At 37.9% G+C, this 16,716-nt stretch overlaps 2 protein-coding genes across 3 annotated transcripts in view; one reads left to right on the top strand and one right to left on the bottom strand.

Moving 5' to 3' along the window:
- Positions 1-4,550: 4,550 nt before the first annotated feature.
- Positions 4,551-9,994, bottom strand: LOC139948591 (small ubiquitin-related modifier-like). The gene is made up of 5 exons (XM_071946764.1): positions 9,829-9,994; positions 8,098-8,193; positions 6,903-6,980; positions 6,201-6,272; positions 4,551-4,998 (listed from the first exon to the last, which is right to left on the bottom strand). Exons 1-5 carry the CDS (start codon positions 9,838-9,840, stop codon positions 4,924-4,926), a joined length of 333 nt encoding a protein of 110 aa, XP_071802865.1. The 5' UTR covers positions 9,841-9,994; the 3' UTR covers positions 4,551-4,923.
- Positions 9,995-11,719: 1,725 nt separating this feature from the next.
- LOC139948697 (phosphatidylinositol 5-phosphate 4-kinase type-2 alpha-like) overlaps positions 11,720-16,716 on the top strand; it is a 50,648-nt gene continuing 45,651 nt past the window's right edge. For both annotated transcript variants that reach the window (XM_071946954.1, XM_071946953.1), the window contains exons 1-2: positions 11,720-12,008; positions 14,799-14,896. In XM_071946954.1, coding sequence (XP_071803055.1) covers positions 11,886-12,008; positions 14,799-14,896 — 221 coding nt within the window. In that variant the 5' untranslated portion in view covers positions 11,720-11,885. The remainder of the gene's footprint in view (positions 12,009-14,798; positions 14,897-16,716) is intronic.

The raw sequence follows: 16,716 nt of genomic DNA, 5'->3' as shown, positions 1-16,716 counted from the left end.
GTACAGTTCAAACCCACAAAACATTTTTTATTTTGACTATGGCCTTCAAGCATGGTGGATATTTGGTTTACAGGTACATGTACAATCAGATATTTTGTCATGTTTGTGGATGTTATCTTTGTTTTTGTGTATTTTTTTATCGTTGTATAAAATATTTTTTCCCTGAAAGTCAGGTTTGTGTACTAATAATGTTTTCAAAGAAATTATGATTCGATTGCTTGGAAAGCATTCATCCATGACTGCTCTATGGGGAAAGAGTTCTGATCTCAACCTTGTTTCCATGGTTTGCATGTTCTTAACACCTCAACCCCCCGGCACCCTTCAAGCTTTTCAACAAAGGGGGTTTCCGAAGAATTTGGCAGTTGCAGTATGTGTGAACACCAGGGTGCTATTTCATAGAGTTGCTCAAACACAAGTATCTAAGCACAACAAAAATATGCTTACCAGATTAAGGTTACCTGCTAAAATACTGTGTCATGTGCGCAATCTGTGACTGGTATCGTGCTTATTTTTGCTGAGCAGAAAATATTTAATCACTATTTCCAGACGTCACATTGTACAACAGTGTTAAATGGAAACCTTTTTCTTCAAAGCATAATATTTGTGTGGTTCTTTGCCATTTCTTGTGCACAAGCAGCTGTGTTAGCAGGGGTCAATGTCTTGTACCCAAGGTTGGGTACAAGGTGGATGGAGACTGTCAACCTTTTATCACAGGGTTGGGACACACCCTTACCAGAAATGTTAACCTTTTTTGTGATTTGTGATCATGTAAATAACACAAAATAAAAAACATTAAAATTCGACAAGACTTTGTGAAGTTTTGTGTAAAGTCATGCTGTTGATAATAAAAACTTCAATGAAGAAAAGAAAATATTGTTTTTACACTTTTGTGTCCTTTTTGTTCAGAGTGCTACAGAGCAGTGTTGTAGTTGAGACCTGGAGGTCCAAAGGCGAGAACGGTCTTGAGAAGAGTATGAACAACATTGGTCAACCCTTTCATTTCTGAACTGTTTGGACAGAAACAACCGCTGGTGACCTCATTGTTTGACAATGTCATGGGCGAGCGGTTAAGAGCACCGGATTCAAGCTCTGGTGTTTGATCAGCAGAGTGTGGGTTCGAATCCCGTTTGTGACACTTGCTACATAAAATTGGGGAGGTAGTGCTTTCTGCTCTACCAGCCAGGCTTCGGACTGATGATACCCAAGCCTACATCTGTATGGACTGTAAAAGGGGTAACCCTGTTTCAGCACTAGGAGTAGGTGGCATAGGCCTCTGGACAAAAACCATTGACGCCCACACCTTGAAGTGGCCTTCAGGCCTTGTGTGTCTGGTGACTTGCATAAAAAATAAATCAAGTATAACATGTATATTAAGCACACATTCTTACACAACAGAAAAGGTTTTGTTCAAAGGCCATTTTCACAAATTCCATTTTCTTCTTGATTAAAGTCGCCAATGGTTAGGAAGGGGGGGTATGAGTGCAGTCTACTAAATACTTGCTAACACGGTGGGAAAACTTCAGTTAAAAATATCGTTGCTTGAAATGACATGGATTTTTGTCATAAGGCAGTGTACACCATTGGTAATTGTTAAAGACCAGTGTTCTAACTTGGCATAAAATAACAAGCCTGTGAAGATTTGGGCTCAATCGGTCATCGAAGTTGCAAGAAGATGAAAGAAAAAACACCCTTGTTGGACGAGTTCGTGTGCTTTCAGATAGGAATAAAAGACTTCTAGCTAGAAGTCTTTTAATATTTTAGTGAGAAATTACCTCTTTCCCAAAAACTAAGTTACTTCAGAGGGAGTCGTTTCCAACAATGTTTTATACTATCAACAGCTCTCCAATGCTCATTACCAAGTCAGTTTTTAAGTTAATGTTTGTTTTGAGTAATTACCAGACGTGTACCTTCCCTTTAAATGAGTAAAACAGTTGTTCTCGCACTAGCAAACATCCATTGCCAAATTATGTGGGTTTAAGTGAAAAATCTTAAACATAAAACTCCAAAAAGAACATGACAAAAAAAGCACTTCCAGAAACCAAGCCTTTGAAATAACAAAACACTCAATGCAGTCTTTTTTCATAGACATAATACATGTAGAATTTTATTTCAAAAATTATTCTTAAAATGGACATTCATCTTTCTGTTATATGCATACAAATTTTACACCCATGCATGTACATGTTTAGGGAAGGAAAGTGAGGAATTACATAATAACAAATAAGTTTTGCGGGTACGCATTTTAAAATCAAGACATTTACTTGTTGGCTGTCCAAACTGGATAATGGAAAGACAAAAAAGGTGTGGCATCATGCGAGCAACTTCAGTTTGTCAAATAAAAAACGGAAACTTTCACTACAGTAGAACTGTTCAATAGAACAGCCGAGACAACATTAATGAAGAAATCAGCTAAAAAGTTGCATGTCTTGGCTAAGATTCACAAAGCTTCATCTTAAGATGAGTTGTCCGTATCACCATAGTGATTTGTATTGTGACATCATACTTAATTTGATACACAGTTAAGTTCAATCTTTCCACTTGGTGAAATCATTCTATGGTAAACTTCCTTGTAACCCATAAATGGTTCTATACAAAAAAGACTCAATATGTGTACTCAAAATTTAGAAAAATTCCCTAAAACTTGGTAACATGTGTTCTTTTAATCTTTAGAACAGTTGCTTGTTGGCAAACTCAGAGAAAAATTTGTAAAAAAAATGAGAACATTTGCAGTGAAAAACTTATCTGAATATTGGAAATTTGTTTTTATTCATTTGATTTGTATGAAGATGCAGCCATTTTACTTTTCCTTCAATTCATTCATTGTACACTAAACTGAGGCTCGAAGGTAATTTAGTATGGCCCCTTTTGAAAAATTCAGATGCATTTGTATTCGTGGAGACAGGGTACTTAATAGCAAAGACGACAACAGCCTGATAATGGTCAACAAACAGGTAAAGCTTGCACAGCTACATGCAACTCGCAGTATTTTTGATCGCTTGGAGGAAGTGCGTGACCAAAATCAATCGACTTCTAAACAAACTTGTTTGATCCATTGTTGTATTAGCATTACTTATTTGGCCATTGATACATGAAAACAACATAAAGGCCATCAACAATCGTGACACAAGGAATATGGCTACTGACAGCGCCCTCAAGCGGTCAACAATTTGATTATGTCCTGTACATTTAATTAATAATAAACTAGCACTAAATCTGTACATTACATTTGCATTCTTAAAAACCCCATACATGTAACTGCCACAAACAAACATGTTGTTAGAAGGATGTCCTTGCTTCAAACTGACAGGAAAAATTCATCCAACATTATTCATTTCAATGCAGCACATTTTTTAATTTCCCCAACCTCCGACCATTCCCAACCCACCCAGGAGACTTTCAACACCAAACAAACCTACAAAAAAAACTTTATGGTTTTAGTGAAATAACCTGGTACCACAAACAGGAAAAATTAGAAAGATGAAACACAATCAGTTCTGGTAATAAACACAAAGGAGGGAAGATACAATACTGCTTTTGCAATGATTTGTTCATCCTTCATTCAACACTTAATGGTAGGATAACACTTTGGTAAAGAAATTGAGTTTTATTTAATGCAAAAGATGGAAATGTAAGAAACATCTTACCAAATTATTGCGGGCGAAGTATTATATCAATAAAAGCATGTCGCGTATGAATCTCCAAAAATCGACTGCAGTTTACGATAAGTATTGTACCTTCCTTCCCATTGAAAGATAATTTGTTTACATCAAAATATAACACTCTTAGATGACAATGCTACTTCTTAAAATAGTAAGACAAGTTATTTATTTCGGATGAAGTAATAGAACCTGGAGAATGCTAAAGTCAATCGTCGTCTACATGTTTGTCCTGCTGTGTCAGTCGTGGACAGTGTAATATAATAGACCCCTTGTTAATGCGCAATTTCACAAAACTCTTCCTAACTAAGGATTAATCTTATGACTTAGGACAAGTCCCAACCCTGCACTGTAGCCTGCAGACCTTAAGATTGATCCCAAGTTAGGACGTTACTCGTTCTAACTCGAGATAAGACGAATCCTAACTCTTTGTGAAATCGACGGCAGGGTATGTAAGCAATGACAGATACCGGCCTTGAGATGCTGGCAGTTTCATGCCAGATGTACCTTAGACCTCCTATTAAGCTTGGGCGATACCACGATATTATCGAATATCGCGATACTAATTTGGAAACGATTTCGATATCGGATCGATTTGGTTTTAATCGAAATATCGGTATATCGCGATATATCGCGATATATCGCGATGTCGATTAAGTATCGCAATATCGCGATGTATTTCTTAGCTGAGACATCTTGCACCCCATAGGTTTGGAATAAAACCAGAAGAATAGGTCATTAGAACACCTCTCTTATGCTATAACTGTCTCTTCTACTACTTTCACTGGGAGTTTGAAGACTGATGATGTCAAAATTTAATTAATTGCGATTATATCGAATATCGCGATATATTGTCGGCGATATATCGTGATTAAAATAAATCGAGAGTTTGTATATGCCTGCAATCGTGCACCTCCTATTGCCCTCTTTTGTTAACACCGCTGTTTTTTGCAACATCTCCCATTGGTTTTGTACACACTTTCCAACCGTGGACCCTATTGTTCTCTTTTGTTATAGGTTCCTTTTCCAAAACTTCACCTGATTCTGTTACATTGTAAAAGCCAACTCATACTTCATACAAATTCTCTCCAACTTGACGTTGAAAAAAAAAAACGAGCTTCAAGCACACGATTCGCTCCGTGGTACGTTCGAATAGTGTGCCGAAAAATCTTAGGATTTCAAACTTTTACTTTGTGTTTGCATGAAGTATGAATAAAAAAAACTACAGCAAGGAAAAAAAAATTCAAAAATTAAATAGTACCAGTTATCAATTGTGGTATGGTCGGTATCCCCCTGTCTGCGCCGTGACTACTTCGATGATGTCGTCTGGTTCCATCTCAAGCTGAAATACATCAACATAGTCAAAATGATAAAGAACCTGTCTATTGGCCATGTCAATAAGAAATACAGTTAAAAGGGCCTAATTGGCTTTGGAAATTATAATCCTCAACTTTTTTTCTTTTTTTCTCAACAGTGGGAAAACCTTCAAGGGTATGCGCAAAATTGAAAAGGTCAAACATATAATTGTGTAGCTTTTGAGAAATGAGTAACCGAAAGTCAATAATCGGAACCAATGATCAAATTTTAGGGGATTTTTTCAAATTTTCTTGTGACTCGGTCGATTGATAAGAAAAATTTACAATCTTGTTATTTCATGTACTGGGTACAAATCAACACTGGACCGCAGCGCCAAGGCCAGTGATCTGACCTTGGGCCAACAACCTCAAGACCGGACAAGCCCAGTTGTCCCATGTTTTTCAAGTGAATAATAATAGGCTAAAGCTCTGTTCATACTTCTTGCGAATGCGAATTAGACGTGAATTTGACGTCACAACTCTCCTTTTGCAGCGTTATTCGCAGGTGAGTTGAGCACAGTTGAACTGCTGTGAATTATTCATTGCGAATTCGTGTCATCAACATTCGCTTCGCATTCGCATTCACAGGAAGTATGAATCGAGCTTAACTCATTGTGAAATATCTTTTTTGAAAAAGACCAGTTGAGAGATATTTCTCTTGGGGATTAATGTTCAATGAGCTTTTATAGTGAAACCCTGATCCTTTACTTGGTGATCAATTGAGGATGTAAGCAACACTTTAACCCCCTCCCCTTAAAGGCAGTGGACACTAGTGGTAGTCACTCAAAATAATTATTAGCATGTGTACTTGATTACGAGTAATGGGGAGAGGTTGATAGTATAAAACATTGTAAGAAACGGCTCCCTTTATAGTAATGTAGTTTTCGAGAACTAAGTAATTTTCCACAATTTGATTTCGAGACCTCAGATTTAGAATTTGAGGTCTCAAAATCAAGCATTCAAAAGCACACAGCTTCGTGTGACAAGGGTGTTTTTTCTTTCATCATTATCTCGGAACTCCAATGACCAATCGAGCTCAAGTTTTCACAGGTTTGTTATTTTATGCATATGTTGATATACACCAAGTGAGAAGACTGGTCTTTGACAATTACCAATAGTGTCCACTGTCTTTAATGTAAATCTGTGGACATTGGGTTGTGTCAACCAGACAAAGATGAACTAAACTTACCTCTTTCGGTGTTGTGTCATCATTTACCGTCTCACCATCGAAGAGAAACCTAACTGTAGATGGGGGTTTTGTCTGTCAAAACAAATCAAGAATATTTCATAAATCACTTTACAAAGTAAAAGTTTCCGAAAAATCAGGGCTAGAATGTTACAGTGGACCACATACCTGAGACCAGGGGTTTAAGCGCCGGGCCAGAAAACTTATGACTGAACAATTCCAGCGGGTCTTGTCTCATTTACATAACAGGGGATTGATGGTTCAAACAGTAGGAGGGTTAACTGTGTACTGTGTATTTACAACATGATATCATATTACAGGCTGGCATAGTACATCATTCAAAACCACATTGGATTATATTGAATGCAGTCTTGATACTTCACGCAAGCAATGAAGGCGATTGCCGCGATGCCCCCTGGTCATTGCCTTGGTGCCCTTGAGATGCTTGAGTACAAATTTGCAATTTCATCATAGGGTGCCCTTTACCAAGACGAATGTGCCTTGGTGCCCTTGCCCTTTCAAAAACGAAGCATACAGCCCTGTGAATGGTTAGACAGAAGGAGGGTTAACTGTATACTGAGTATTTTTTCATTCACCATTAGGCCCCTATATTGATCAAAATGGTTTTTCCACAGTCATTGATGCAGGAAAGAAATAATAAATACGAGGAAATCAGCTGAAAAATCACAAAATGAAGTTACTCACGCTTTTTTCACAGTACTTTTCCTTGATTTTTCTCATCGCCGTGTTCAGCTTTACTTTAAAAATGACTTCCATACCCAGCTAAAAAAAAGGGACAACAAAATCAAACGTCACATTTCAAGACAATCACTACATATTTTACACGTATTGACTGGTACCCCATCTTTACTCGTCTCATTAAGCGCACTGGGCACTAATATTGGTATTTACTCAAACTAGGCCCTATTTGTGAGCATAAAAACTAACTTGGTAACAAGCAATTGGAGTATCATAGTTTTTGAGAAAGAGGAAATTTCTCACTCAAATATTTTAAAAAGACTTCAGGCCTGAAGCCTTTTATTATGCATCTGGAAGCACACAAAGTAATGCAACAAGGGTGCTTTATCTTTCATTATTCTCTGGCAAATTCAATGACCAATTGAGCCCAAATTTTCAAAGGCTTATTATTTTATGCATATGTTGGGATACAACAGGAGAGCATAATAGTCTTTGACAATTACCAATATTTTCCAGTGCCTTTAAAGATTTTCCAATTGAAAAGCCAAGTTGCCAAATGAAAACAGCCCAGGCCTGTGGGTTTATTTGGGGGGTTTTCCCCATAGGCACCCAGACCACTTTAGAAAACATTGTCCTGCTTTTTATTAGTAACACTGTTTCGGTATATTTCAAACTAGAAAAGGAGCAAGAACTAAAAGCTAATTTTTCAACATAGATTTTCCTCAGTGGTGAACTCTTGTTAAAACGATGCAAAATCTGATGGAAAATTGTTCAATCATTATGAACTAAATTAGTATTTGAGAAAACAAAATTCCAAATCCTGCCATTGCTTTTTCATTCGATATGAAATAAATTAGTATTTCATTTATTTAAATGAGATATTCCTTTATGTAAAAATGAGGGAACAGGTGGTGGATTGATACAGTCATCCCTATGTAGTATTTTATTAATCAAAAACATGGATACATTTTTTTTTGACAGAAAGAGTGAAAGTGGCAGTAGGGTTAGTAGCCGATTTCACAAATTAACGCTAGGATTAATCCTATCATCTTGAGTTAGGACAAGTAATTCCTCTAACTTAGGATGGGTTTAGTGCGTCCCAGCACTATGGTTAAGGAACTTAACTCAGATTAATCCTAAGTTTGGAAGAGTTTGGTAAAATCGACAGCTGGTGTGTGAGTGGTTTTTTTGTATTACTTACTTCATCTCTGACTTTTATCCTGATTGATTCTGACGTTGAGCTGGTTCCCTTAGAGTTCTCACCATCATTGGTACCCAGCTTGTTATCGTGACCACCCTACAAATCAATACGATAGTTATACACAAAAGCAAGCAGAATAGTACTGATTTATAAACTAAACTGTCGTAAGTAGGCCTTGGTGAATAATTCAAATATCCGGTTAATGGCGAATAGGTTTACCTATCCGTAACCGTGAATGCCTTTTTTTTCTTAACCGGATATCCGCAAGGACCGTGAATACCTATTAATAAACCGGATAGTCCTGTAATTACAACCAAGTAACCGGATATTCCTATTATCCGCAATCGTCAGGGCGACAACTGACAGAAATTTGCTGTCTGAATCCTTATGAAACTACTATTAAGACAGCATAAACAACATAAATTAAGTATTTAACTAAGCTCACCTCCGTAAAGAGTTAAAACAATGACATTTCTGATGTAATTTGTTCAAAGATTATGAAAGTTTTCCTTCACGTAGAGTCAATCACGATCAAAAGATAAAGCAAATCGCCATCTATAAATTAGATCCGGTTATTTTTATGAATGAACCGAGCGACTCTGTCTAAAACTAATATCAATCCGCCCATAAGATCTCATTCATAAACGAACAGCGCCCTCTAGCAGCAAAAAAAGTCATTAAAAGCACTGGACATGTTGGTGATTGTCAAAGAAAGAGACCATGATTTGGGTGTATCCCATTCCCAACACGCATATTTTATTAAAATAACAAATCCGTGAAAGTTTGGACTCAATTGGTCATCGAAGTTGCAAGAGAGTGTTGAAAGAATAAAACACTCTTGTTGCACAAATTTATGTGTGAAGTGTCTGCGTCCTGTCCAGTTATTATTATTGCTGAAGTGTTCCACATTATTGACACATGGAGGTAGGTTGACATAAACAGTTACAGAAAGCCCGGTTCACACCTCCCAGAATGTGATAAGATTAAGAATAATTTGTAACAGTTGAAAACTTGAAAGTTGAACTGTGCTCAACTCCTGTCAGACATTCCCTGGTTGGGCAAACTGCCCTGCCCAGAGTCTGTTAGTGTTGTTACTGCTGGTGTTGTGATGATGTCTCAACAATGACGTCAACATTTTCCTCACACTCTCGGGAGGAAGTTAAAACTGGGCTTTTAGACTTGGGTACGAAGTGACCGACAATTCAATCAGGTCAGTGTGCTGCGAATACACTGCCCAGCCAAGTTGTGCCCAGCCTGCACAGCACACCTCTTGCTTGGCCTTGCCTTACCGTACCATTACACAATATGTACGTGTTCGTTGTTTAATTAAGGCTAATTTAAAAAAAAAAATTATAAATCTAACTTGTTTACTTTTATTTACACTGTGACTGTTAGTTAGTGTTATTTTCAAGATAAATAAGATATTCGAAAAAGAGAACAACTTATTTTTTATTATAACAAGTCAAGAAATATTAGTAGATATGGGAAAGCAAATTTCACTTCACACGGGGGTTAGAAAAAAACGCAGTTACTTTTTTTCACGAAACAGATGCAGTGGTTTCCGCACTGATGCAATGGCAAAAGAAACTGAAAATGCTTCCCTTTTTATCAACAATTGAGGGAGAAAATTCTTCGAATCTAAACATAAACAATCATAGTAAGCCTCGTTTATATATAGCATAAGAAAAATGTACAAGAACATAATCACTGAAAAATAGAAAAGTACCGTACCTGTTCTGACATTTTGTTTGACTTGTGTGGTTGTTTTCTGTGCTACATGTGGATTGTACACAAAACATGCAACGAGTCAATCTCACACACAGTACACACACAGTGCAATGCAAGTGCACAGTTTCCGAAACAAAATGATGCGCTTTTAACTGGTTCCCGACCGCTTCACGCACGAAGGTCAAAAGGATTACAAACCACTCATTCTCAGAAACGCGGGAACCCCCGTGAACAGTTATTCGTTTCCTACGATCACTTCGGGTCCCCCACATGTGGTAGGAACTAAATAATAATTGATTGGGTTCTTTGTCTGCGACACAGGAAAACAAACAGAGGATATAGAGGGCGCTATGCAGCAGCAGCAGGCCGCGGCAAGTCAATCAACATTGTTGTGTCCAAGTTGTTGATGCTTTTGTAATACAAATTAACACAAAGAATTATAACAAATTGAGAATTTCATTTTGCGACAATGCTTTTTCTAGTTATTGTAATTACTGGAAGAATATTGTTTGTCCTTTTTTCTTTTGCTCATCACTCTTTGGTGTCTAACCATCTAACCAAGCATCCCATAGGATGAGCGATTGCCTCTGCTCTTGGCCTTTTCGGCCCTTGCCCATGCAACGCAACTTGTATCGCCCTCCAAAACTATAATAGACCCGCTTGCAATGACATCACACATTCTCAAAAATGCATCCGGGAGCATCTTCCTTTTCACAACCTCTCCCCACTTATATTTTTATTTAAAAAAAAATCTTGTATTCGAATTCCATTTTGGATTGAGGTGATTTCCTTTTTTTTTCCCTTCCCTTGGTTTCCATTCAACATGGAAAAGTGTAATTTTCTCTCTCCACCAGTCGCTCCCGAAATGAGCACACTGCTGTCGGCCCGGTGATACAAGCAGCAATCCACATACACAGTGAATGATCACACCTGATTAATGAGCTAAAAATGGGAAACCCCAACCCGAACTATACTTCCAAACGCTGTCAAGTTTCCATTTTTTGATAGCAGTAACTGAATAAATATAAGCTGTTTTGCCGTTTTAAAAAAATTCGGGACGAAAGTGTAAAACGCCGCAAAATTCGGACTAGCACGCGCGCGCACACAACACACACACACACGGGTGTAGACTCTGGTACCAACACTGCATACGCTTTGGCAAGAAGTTCAATATCCCGTATTTTTAATAACCAACTTTTAATCGTTAGTTCATTGAGAATAAACTGACAGGTAAACCAACAACAAGTGTAGGCCAGCTGAATATTTTTCTTCGAAAGAAACAAAACAAAGTTGTCTCCACCCCAATCAATAGGCCACTTGAAGTAGTAACAATTACACTCAATCAAGAAACTTCCAAAATAACGCAACAGCAAATTTTACGAAATCCAGAGCTTTTGATGGGGCCGTCCTGAGTCTGCTGCTGCCGCCCCACTTTTCATAATTACAATCGAGCCTCTGAAGTCCTTTCTTCATCATCGCGAGCGCGGCGGCTCAGAAGAAGTTTTAAAAGATTGATCGTAAACCTATAGGGCGCCAACATCGGTGATGAACATTACCATTCTATAAAAAGTGGGATGCCTTCGCTATAATAATTATTTGTTTTTTGTGTAGGTGACGCCCCCCCCCCCCCCTCAATTAAACTGTAATTGTTTGGATGATACTCTAAATAACATTATCTTACTTGTATTAGAATTATTTTTATTTTAATGGCATTATTGTTGAGAAAATAATCCAGAAAATCACCAACTGCAAGTTCCCCTCGGTAATTTCCGGTGCGCGGCGTCCGCTGCTCATCTGCACTTAGTCTGGCTCTCAGAAACAAGCTGTGTGTATTTCGAATCTTTTGGGTTCAAGGAACCCGACTTAAATTTATGGGCAAAACCCAGCCCGTTTAATTCCTGCGTTTGACAGTGGTGTGTGAGTAAGAAGTCGTTATCTCCTCTACAAATAAAGCTGTGTTTTTCTTCATTTCCTAAACAACCAGCGGCAATTCGTCCACACAACCTTGACAGTGTTTTCCCCACTTATTTTCTCGTGGGGCCAGGCCCTGAAATCTTAAAATGGCTGCTTTGGTGCCAAAGTCAAAGAGAAAAAAGCACCTGAAACATGTCCCACAGAAAGTGAAGCTTTTCAGGGCTAGCGAGCCGTTGCTGAGTGTGCTAATGTGGGGTATCAACAGTACGGTAAGTAGGACAAAATTATCAACAGATAGGTGCTTGTTGTTTATGTGGTCTTTTTTGCTGGTTGTAAATAATTGACTTTTTGTCTTTGGTAATTTCAATGAAGTAAGTAATTTTACGCATAATTTGGACCGGGTGTTTACCAAAATACCTTGTTTACAAAACATGGATGGCAAGTTACACTCCAAAACATGGAGGTAGAAATGCAAATGACAGTGAAATAAGGTTTATCGTGAATAGCAAAATATCAAGAGAGGGCGCTGTTGAACCCACCCAAAGGTATAGGTGTTGCGTGCGCAAGTCATACAAACTGCATAGTAACCGCCCCATATTCCTTCCCACAATGCAGTGCGTTTCTGAATCGCGATAAACCTTATTGAGTAATTATAATGAGTAATGACAATGTCCGTGTGTTTGTTTATTTGTTTGAATGATCTTCCCATCATGGGAACTCGGCAAACTCCCACAAGGGATATAAACACCAAGCTGGCAACGGCCAATCTCTCTCTTACAAACATTGGTTTAATAATATCTTTTATTATGAATTACATAAATCAAGAAAATGTGATTCATTTTAATCATTAACTAGACGACAATATTTATTCTAGTCATTGTGAAATCAGCGGTTAGCTGGGGGATTTGAACCCACATTGCCAGTCGACTGCAGTCTAACCACTTGACCACGGTGACTGTTCATGTAAATTGTAAACTGAAATGAATAAGTTGGCCCCTAAATAGGCTTAAATAAATGTATGGATGTACTACAGTACTGTAGTACTAACTTCTGCTTTTCATGTTGAAAATATAAAATATTATGGGAGTAAATCATTAATGGCCGACCGTGTTAATCGCTTAGGTAAAAGGAAAACCGTGCAATTTCGAGGCATGTTTGTGTGGATCATTGTATTCTACTTTTACATTTTTCTACCCTGTGCATTTTATAAAATCGGTTACAAAAGCTTTTCAAAGACCAACTTGACCCATCAAAGGCAACGTGTTCCTTTAAAAACAAAGTACAGGATTAGTAAAATACAAATTTCAACACATCCACAATGGAGACTTAAACTGCTGACAGTTCCAGTTATTTTCGTCGCTTCAATAACAAAAAGCCTTGCACCTACATAGTAAGAGATTACCATACATATATACAAGCCCAGTCAAAAATAGACTGCAAAAAATAGTTAATGGCCGACCCTGATGTTTTGAGACCTTAGCACTAGCAGACTGACTGTGCTAGGGTTAAAACATCAGGACATACCTTAGGTCTTTTTGGTTGGTTTTAAAAGCAGTTTGCAGCGTGTAAAATAAACCATTTTGGTTTCTTTGATGTGTTGGGGAAGTGAATTTTCTTCCAATCAATGATGTATATCCTGTATAACAGATCTATTTCCTGAGCACCAACACAGCACTAATGATTTCCTTGTACCTCGCTCTAACGTTTGTTTTGTTACATGCATGTAATTATTCCTAGCCTGCCACTGCATTTGTCTGGCGTTTTGTGAATAAATCTCTCATGATTTTCCTTGCCAACTTTTCCCTCTCTCATTGACCTAGGCTGGATTTCACAAAAAGTAAAGACTAGTCTTATCTTGAGTTAAGAAGAGTTACTAGTCCTAACTTAGGACTAGCCTTAAGTTTTTAATATCTCTTAGAACTAGTCCTAATTAGGACTAGTTCTATTTCTTTTTGGAATCGACCCCTGATCTAGTCAGATTTTTGGAAAGCTTAAAAAGTCTGTTTGGAAATTTGTGAAGGTGCACCAAGGCCAAGACCGGGGGCAACATAGGCCATGGCCTCCGTGTACATAGTTATAGGCCTGTCATAGAGCAGTGTCCTGCACTCTACACAATTATGCAAAATGAATCAATCCAAATGACTACCCAAAAAAAGCACATCATGGTTTTGTTGTGGAATATTCCCAGTTGTGATTGTTAGGTGACTGCTAGCACAAGCACTATGCCTTAAATTGATGACCATCAAGAAGCTTTCCCAAATCCTCCATATAATCAATTCGATTACAATCTTCAACAATCGACCTATTAGTGTGATGGATCCCCACTGTGTCAGCCCTACAACTGGTTGAGTGGAAATATATGTATGGATCTCGCTTCAACCCTCCTAAGTCCAAAATCAACCAGATTTAAAGCCATTATACACTTTCGGTACAGATTTTTTTTTTTTTTTTTTTTTTTTACAGATTTACAAATAATTTACAGGGTTTACAGAAGGTAATGGTGAAAGACTTTTAATGAAATATTATTCCATGAAATGCTTTACTTTTTGAGAAAACATTAAAAGAATATAAATTCTCGATAGCGAGAATTACGGATTTGTTTTAAACACATGTCATGACACAGCGAAACGTGCGGAAACAAAAGTGGGTTTTCCCGTTATTTTCTCCCGACTCCGATGACCGATTGAGCCTAAATTTTCACAGGTTTGTTATTTTATATATAAGTTGTGATACACGAAGTGTGGGACTTGGACAATACTGTTTACCGAAAGTGTATAATGGCTTAAAGCTGAGCTACCCTGTACATGTCGTGTGGTGTGAATAATGCTGCCTCAACCTGCCAAATTCAACCAGTGCACCCAGTAGTACCTACGGTGTAAACCAACCTCAATTCTCCACAAATCACCTCGGTTCATTTTTGGAGGGAGGACTGTGTAAGTTTAGGGTCAAAGGGCGGAGCTTAATGGATTGGCTACAGGACACATTTTCTTATTTTGCATCCTGCCTAAAAATTGGAGAAAATGCAAAGTGGTCAATTTTCTGCTTTTATTTCTTTGCAGAGTAATGAATTAAGCCATGTGACCATCCCAGTCATGCTGCTACCAGATGACTTCAAAGCCTACAGCAAGATGAAAGTAGACAATCACCTGTACAACAAGTAAGTAATCCCGGGGACTGCCCCTTTAACTTTCCCAGTGACTACCCAGTGGGACCTAGTGCGGAGCCCCAGTGGGTGTGTCCAGGGGTGTGTTTTGGCAGTCCTAACCAACAACTGTTTCGGTCATTGGCCAGTTATTATACTAAATAGCCATTTCAACCGAAACAGTACCAAAACGCACCCCTTTAATTAAAGGGGAATGATTTCCATACACTAAACTAGCCAGCTGGACCACTTGGAGCAAATTTTAACTGGTCCTTGGGCGATTTAACTTGCATTTGGCCAGCAAACCACTGCTAGAGAGGAAGGGATATGACCAATTTGATTTTGTGATGTACTCATTTCCCAATAGACAGAGTCTACATCATGTGACATGGGGAATAATTACCAGTCGGTGCAAATTGCCATTGTTTTTGATACTCTTACAGTGTAATGTTTGTCAATGATTACCCAAAATATCTTATAGCATCATTCTGAGAAAAAATGGGTCTCAACATTTTTGTATCATGGGTTGTTTTGTTTTAAAACTGACTGTTTTAGAGCAAAAATTTAAACATGACATCATTGGATTTCAACAACTAAATGGAGCAAAAGGTCAAATTTAAGGTTGTTTTGAATAAATATTGATGTATTTGATGTTTTAAAAATTGCAATGGAAGGGTATTAATACATTTGCGATTTACATTACTAAAGCCCGGTTCATACTTTATGGGAATGCGATACAAATGTTGACGCCACATATTCGCAACGAATAATTCGCAGCAGTTCAGTTGTGCTCAAATCTCTTGCGAATATCGCTGCGAATATAGAGTTGTGACGTCAAATTCACGTCAAATTTGCGTTGCATTCACATTCGCATGAAGTATGAACTGGGCTGCAGATCCTGTTGTCTCCACTCAAATGAGAATTTTACATAGATTGGAAAAAGAGTACACCAATGTATCACAAAAATTAATTTGTAATTTCCCCTCCTCTAAAGGAGAACAATGACCCCCCTTCTCCTTGTAACACAGACCCAAAAAGACTACACTGTACTAAACAAAAGCAACAATCTATGAAAATGTCACCCCTGGTAAAAGACCCTCCTCTTTTTCATTCCTTTTTCTTACTAAATCAAAACAGTGTTTAGTGATTTTTTATTATGTTTATAAATAAATGAGTATTTGGAATGTGTGCGCTTGTCCAATATACATGTATGTAGGCATTATTTATCACAACCAAACCTGGACAGACAACTAAAATTATGATCTCAGAAAAATTTTCTCAGAATATCTGGTCTAGACAGCCACACCAGAATTGTTTAATTTGGATGTGTTTGTAATGTAGTCTGTTTGCCATGTAGCATGATTTCATTACCGCCCCCAAACATGTATCACTTACACATGTACACACGATACATGCATCTGTTGCTCATCCACAAAACCATGATTATATAAATTGTATTTCAAGTGTTGACCCAGTTTTGTCAATCATGAACCAAGGAAAGAAGCATAAATTGTAGAGAGGTTTTAAATGAAAAGGACTTGAGTTTTGGGGTACCCACAGACCTGTTATTTCATCTTTGCAAGGGCAAGGCCATTTTTACTTTGCTGGGCACTTCCATTGGAAAATCTTAAAAGTCCATTGGAACATATTGAAGGGGCACAAAAAGCCAAGACCAGGGCAACGGAGACCGTGGCCTCAGTGTGATTCCAGTGTAAAACCCACATGACTGTTGGGCTTGTATTTTATATTCATAAATACCTCAGACAGTTTATCCATTCTGAGTGGTCAAGGGGGCATCACAAGGTGTTGTTTGAACGGATGATATAACACTGTAA

This window comes from Asterias amurensis, chromosome 16, assembly GCF_032118995.1.
Source record: "Asterias amurensis chromosome 16, ASM3211899v1".
NCBI classification, from domain to species: Eukaryota; Metazoa; Echinodermata; class Asteroidea; order Forcipulatida; family Asteriidae; genus Asterias; species Asterias amurensis.
This window is presented reverse-complemented; position numbering and strand designations above follow the sequence as displayed.

What these genes read in the sequence shown, in the direction of transcription:
- LOC139948591 (XM_071946764.1), bottom strand. An exon ending in GGATAAAAGTCAGAGATGAA is followed by an intron (nt 6,981 to 8,097) that starts GTAAGTAATACA and finishes CCTTTTTTTTAG; the next exon opens with CTGGGTATGGAAGTCATTTT. An exon ending in AAAAGTACTGTGAAAAAAGC is followed by an intron (nt 6,273 to 6,902) that starts GTGAGTAACTTC and finishes TTGTTTTGACAG; the next exon opens with ACAAAACCCCCATCTACAGT.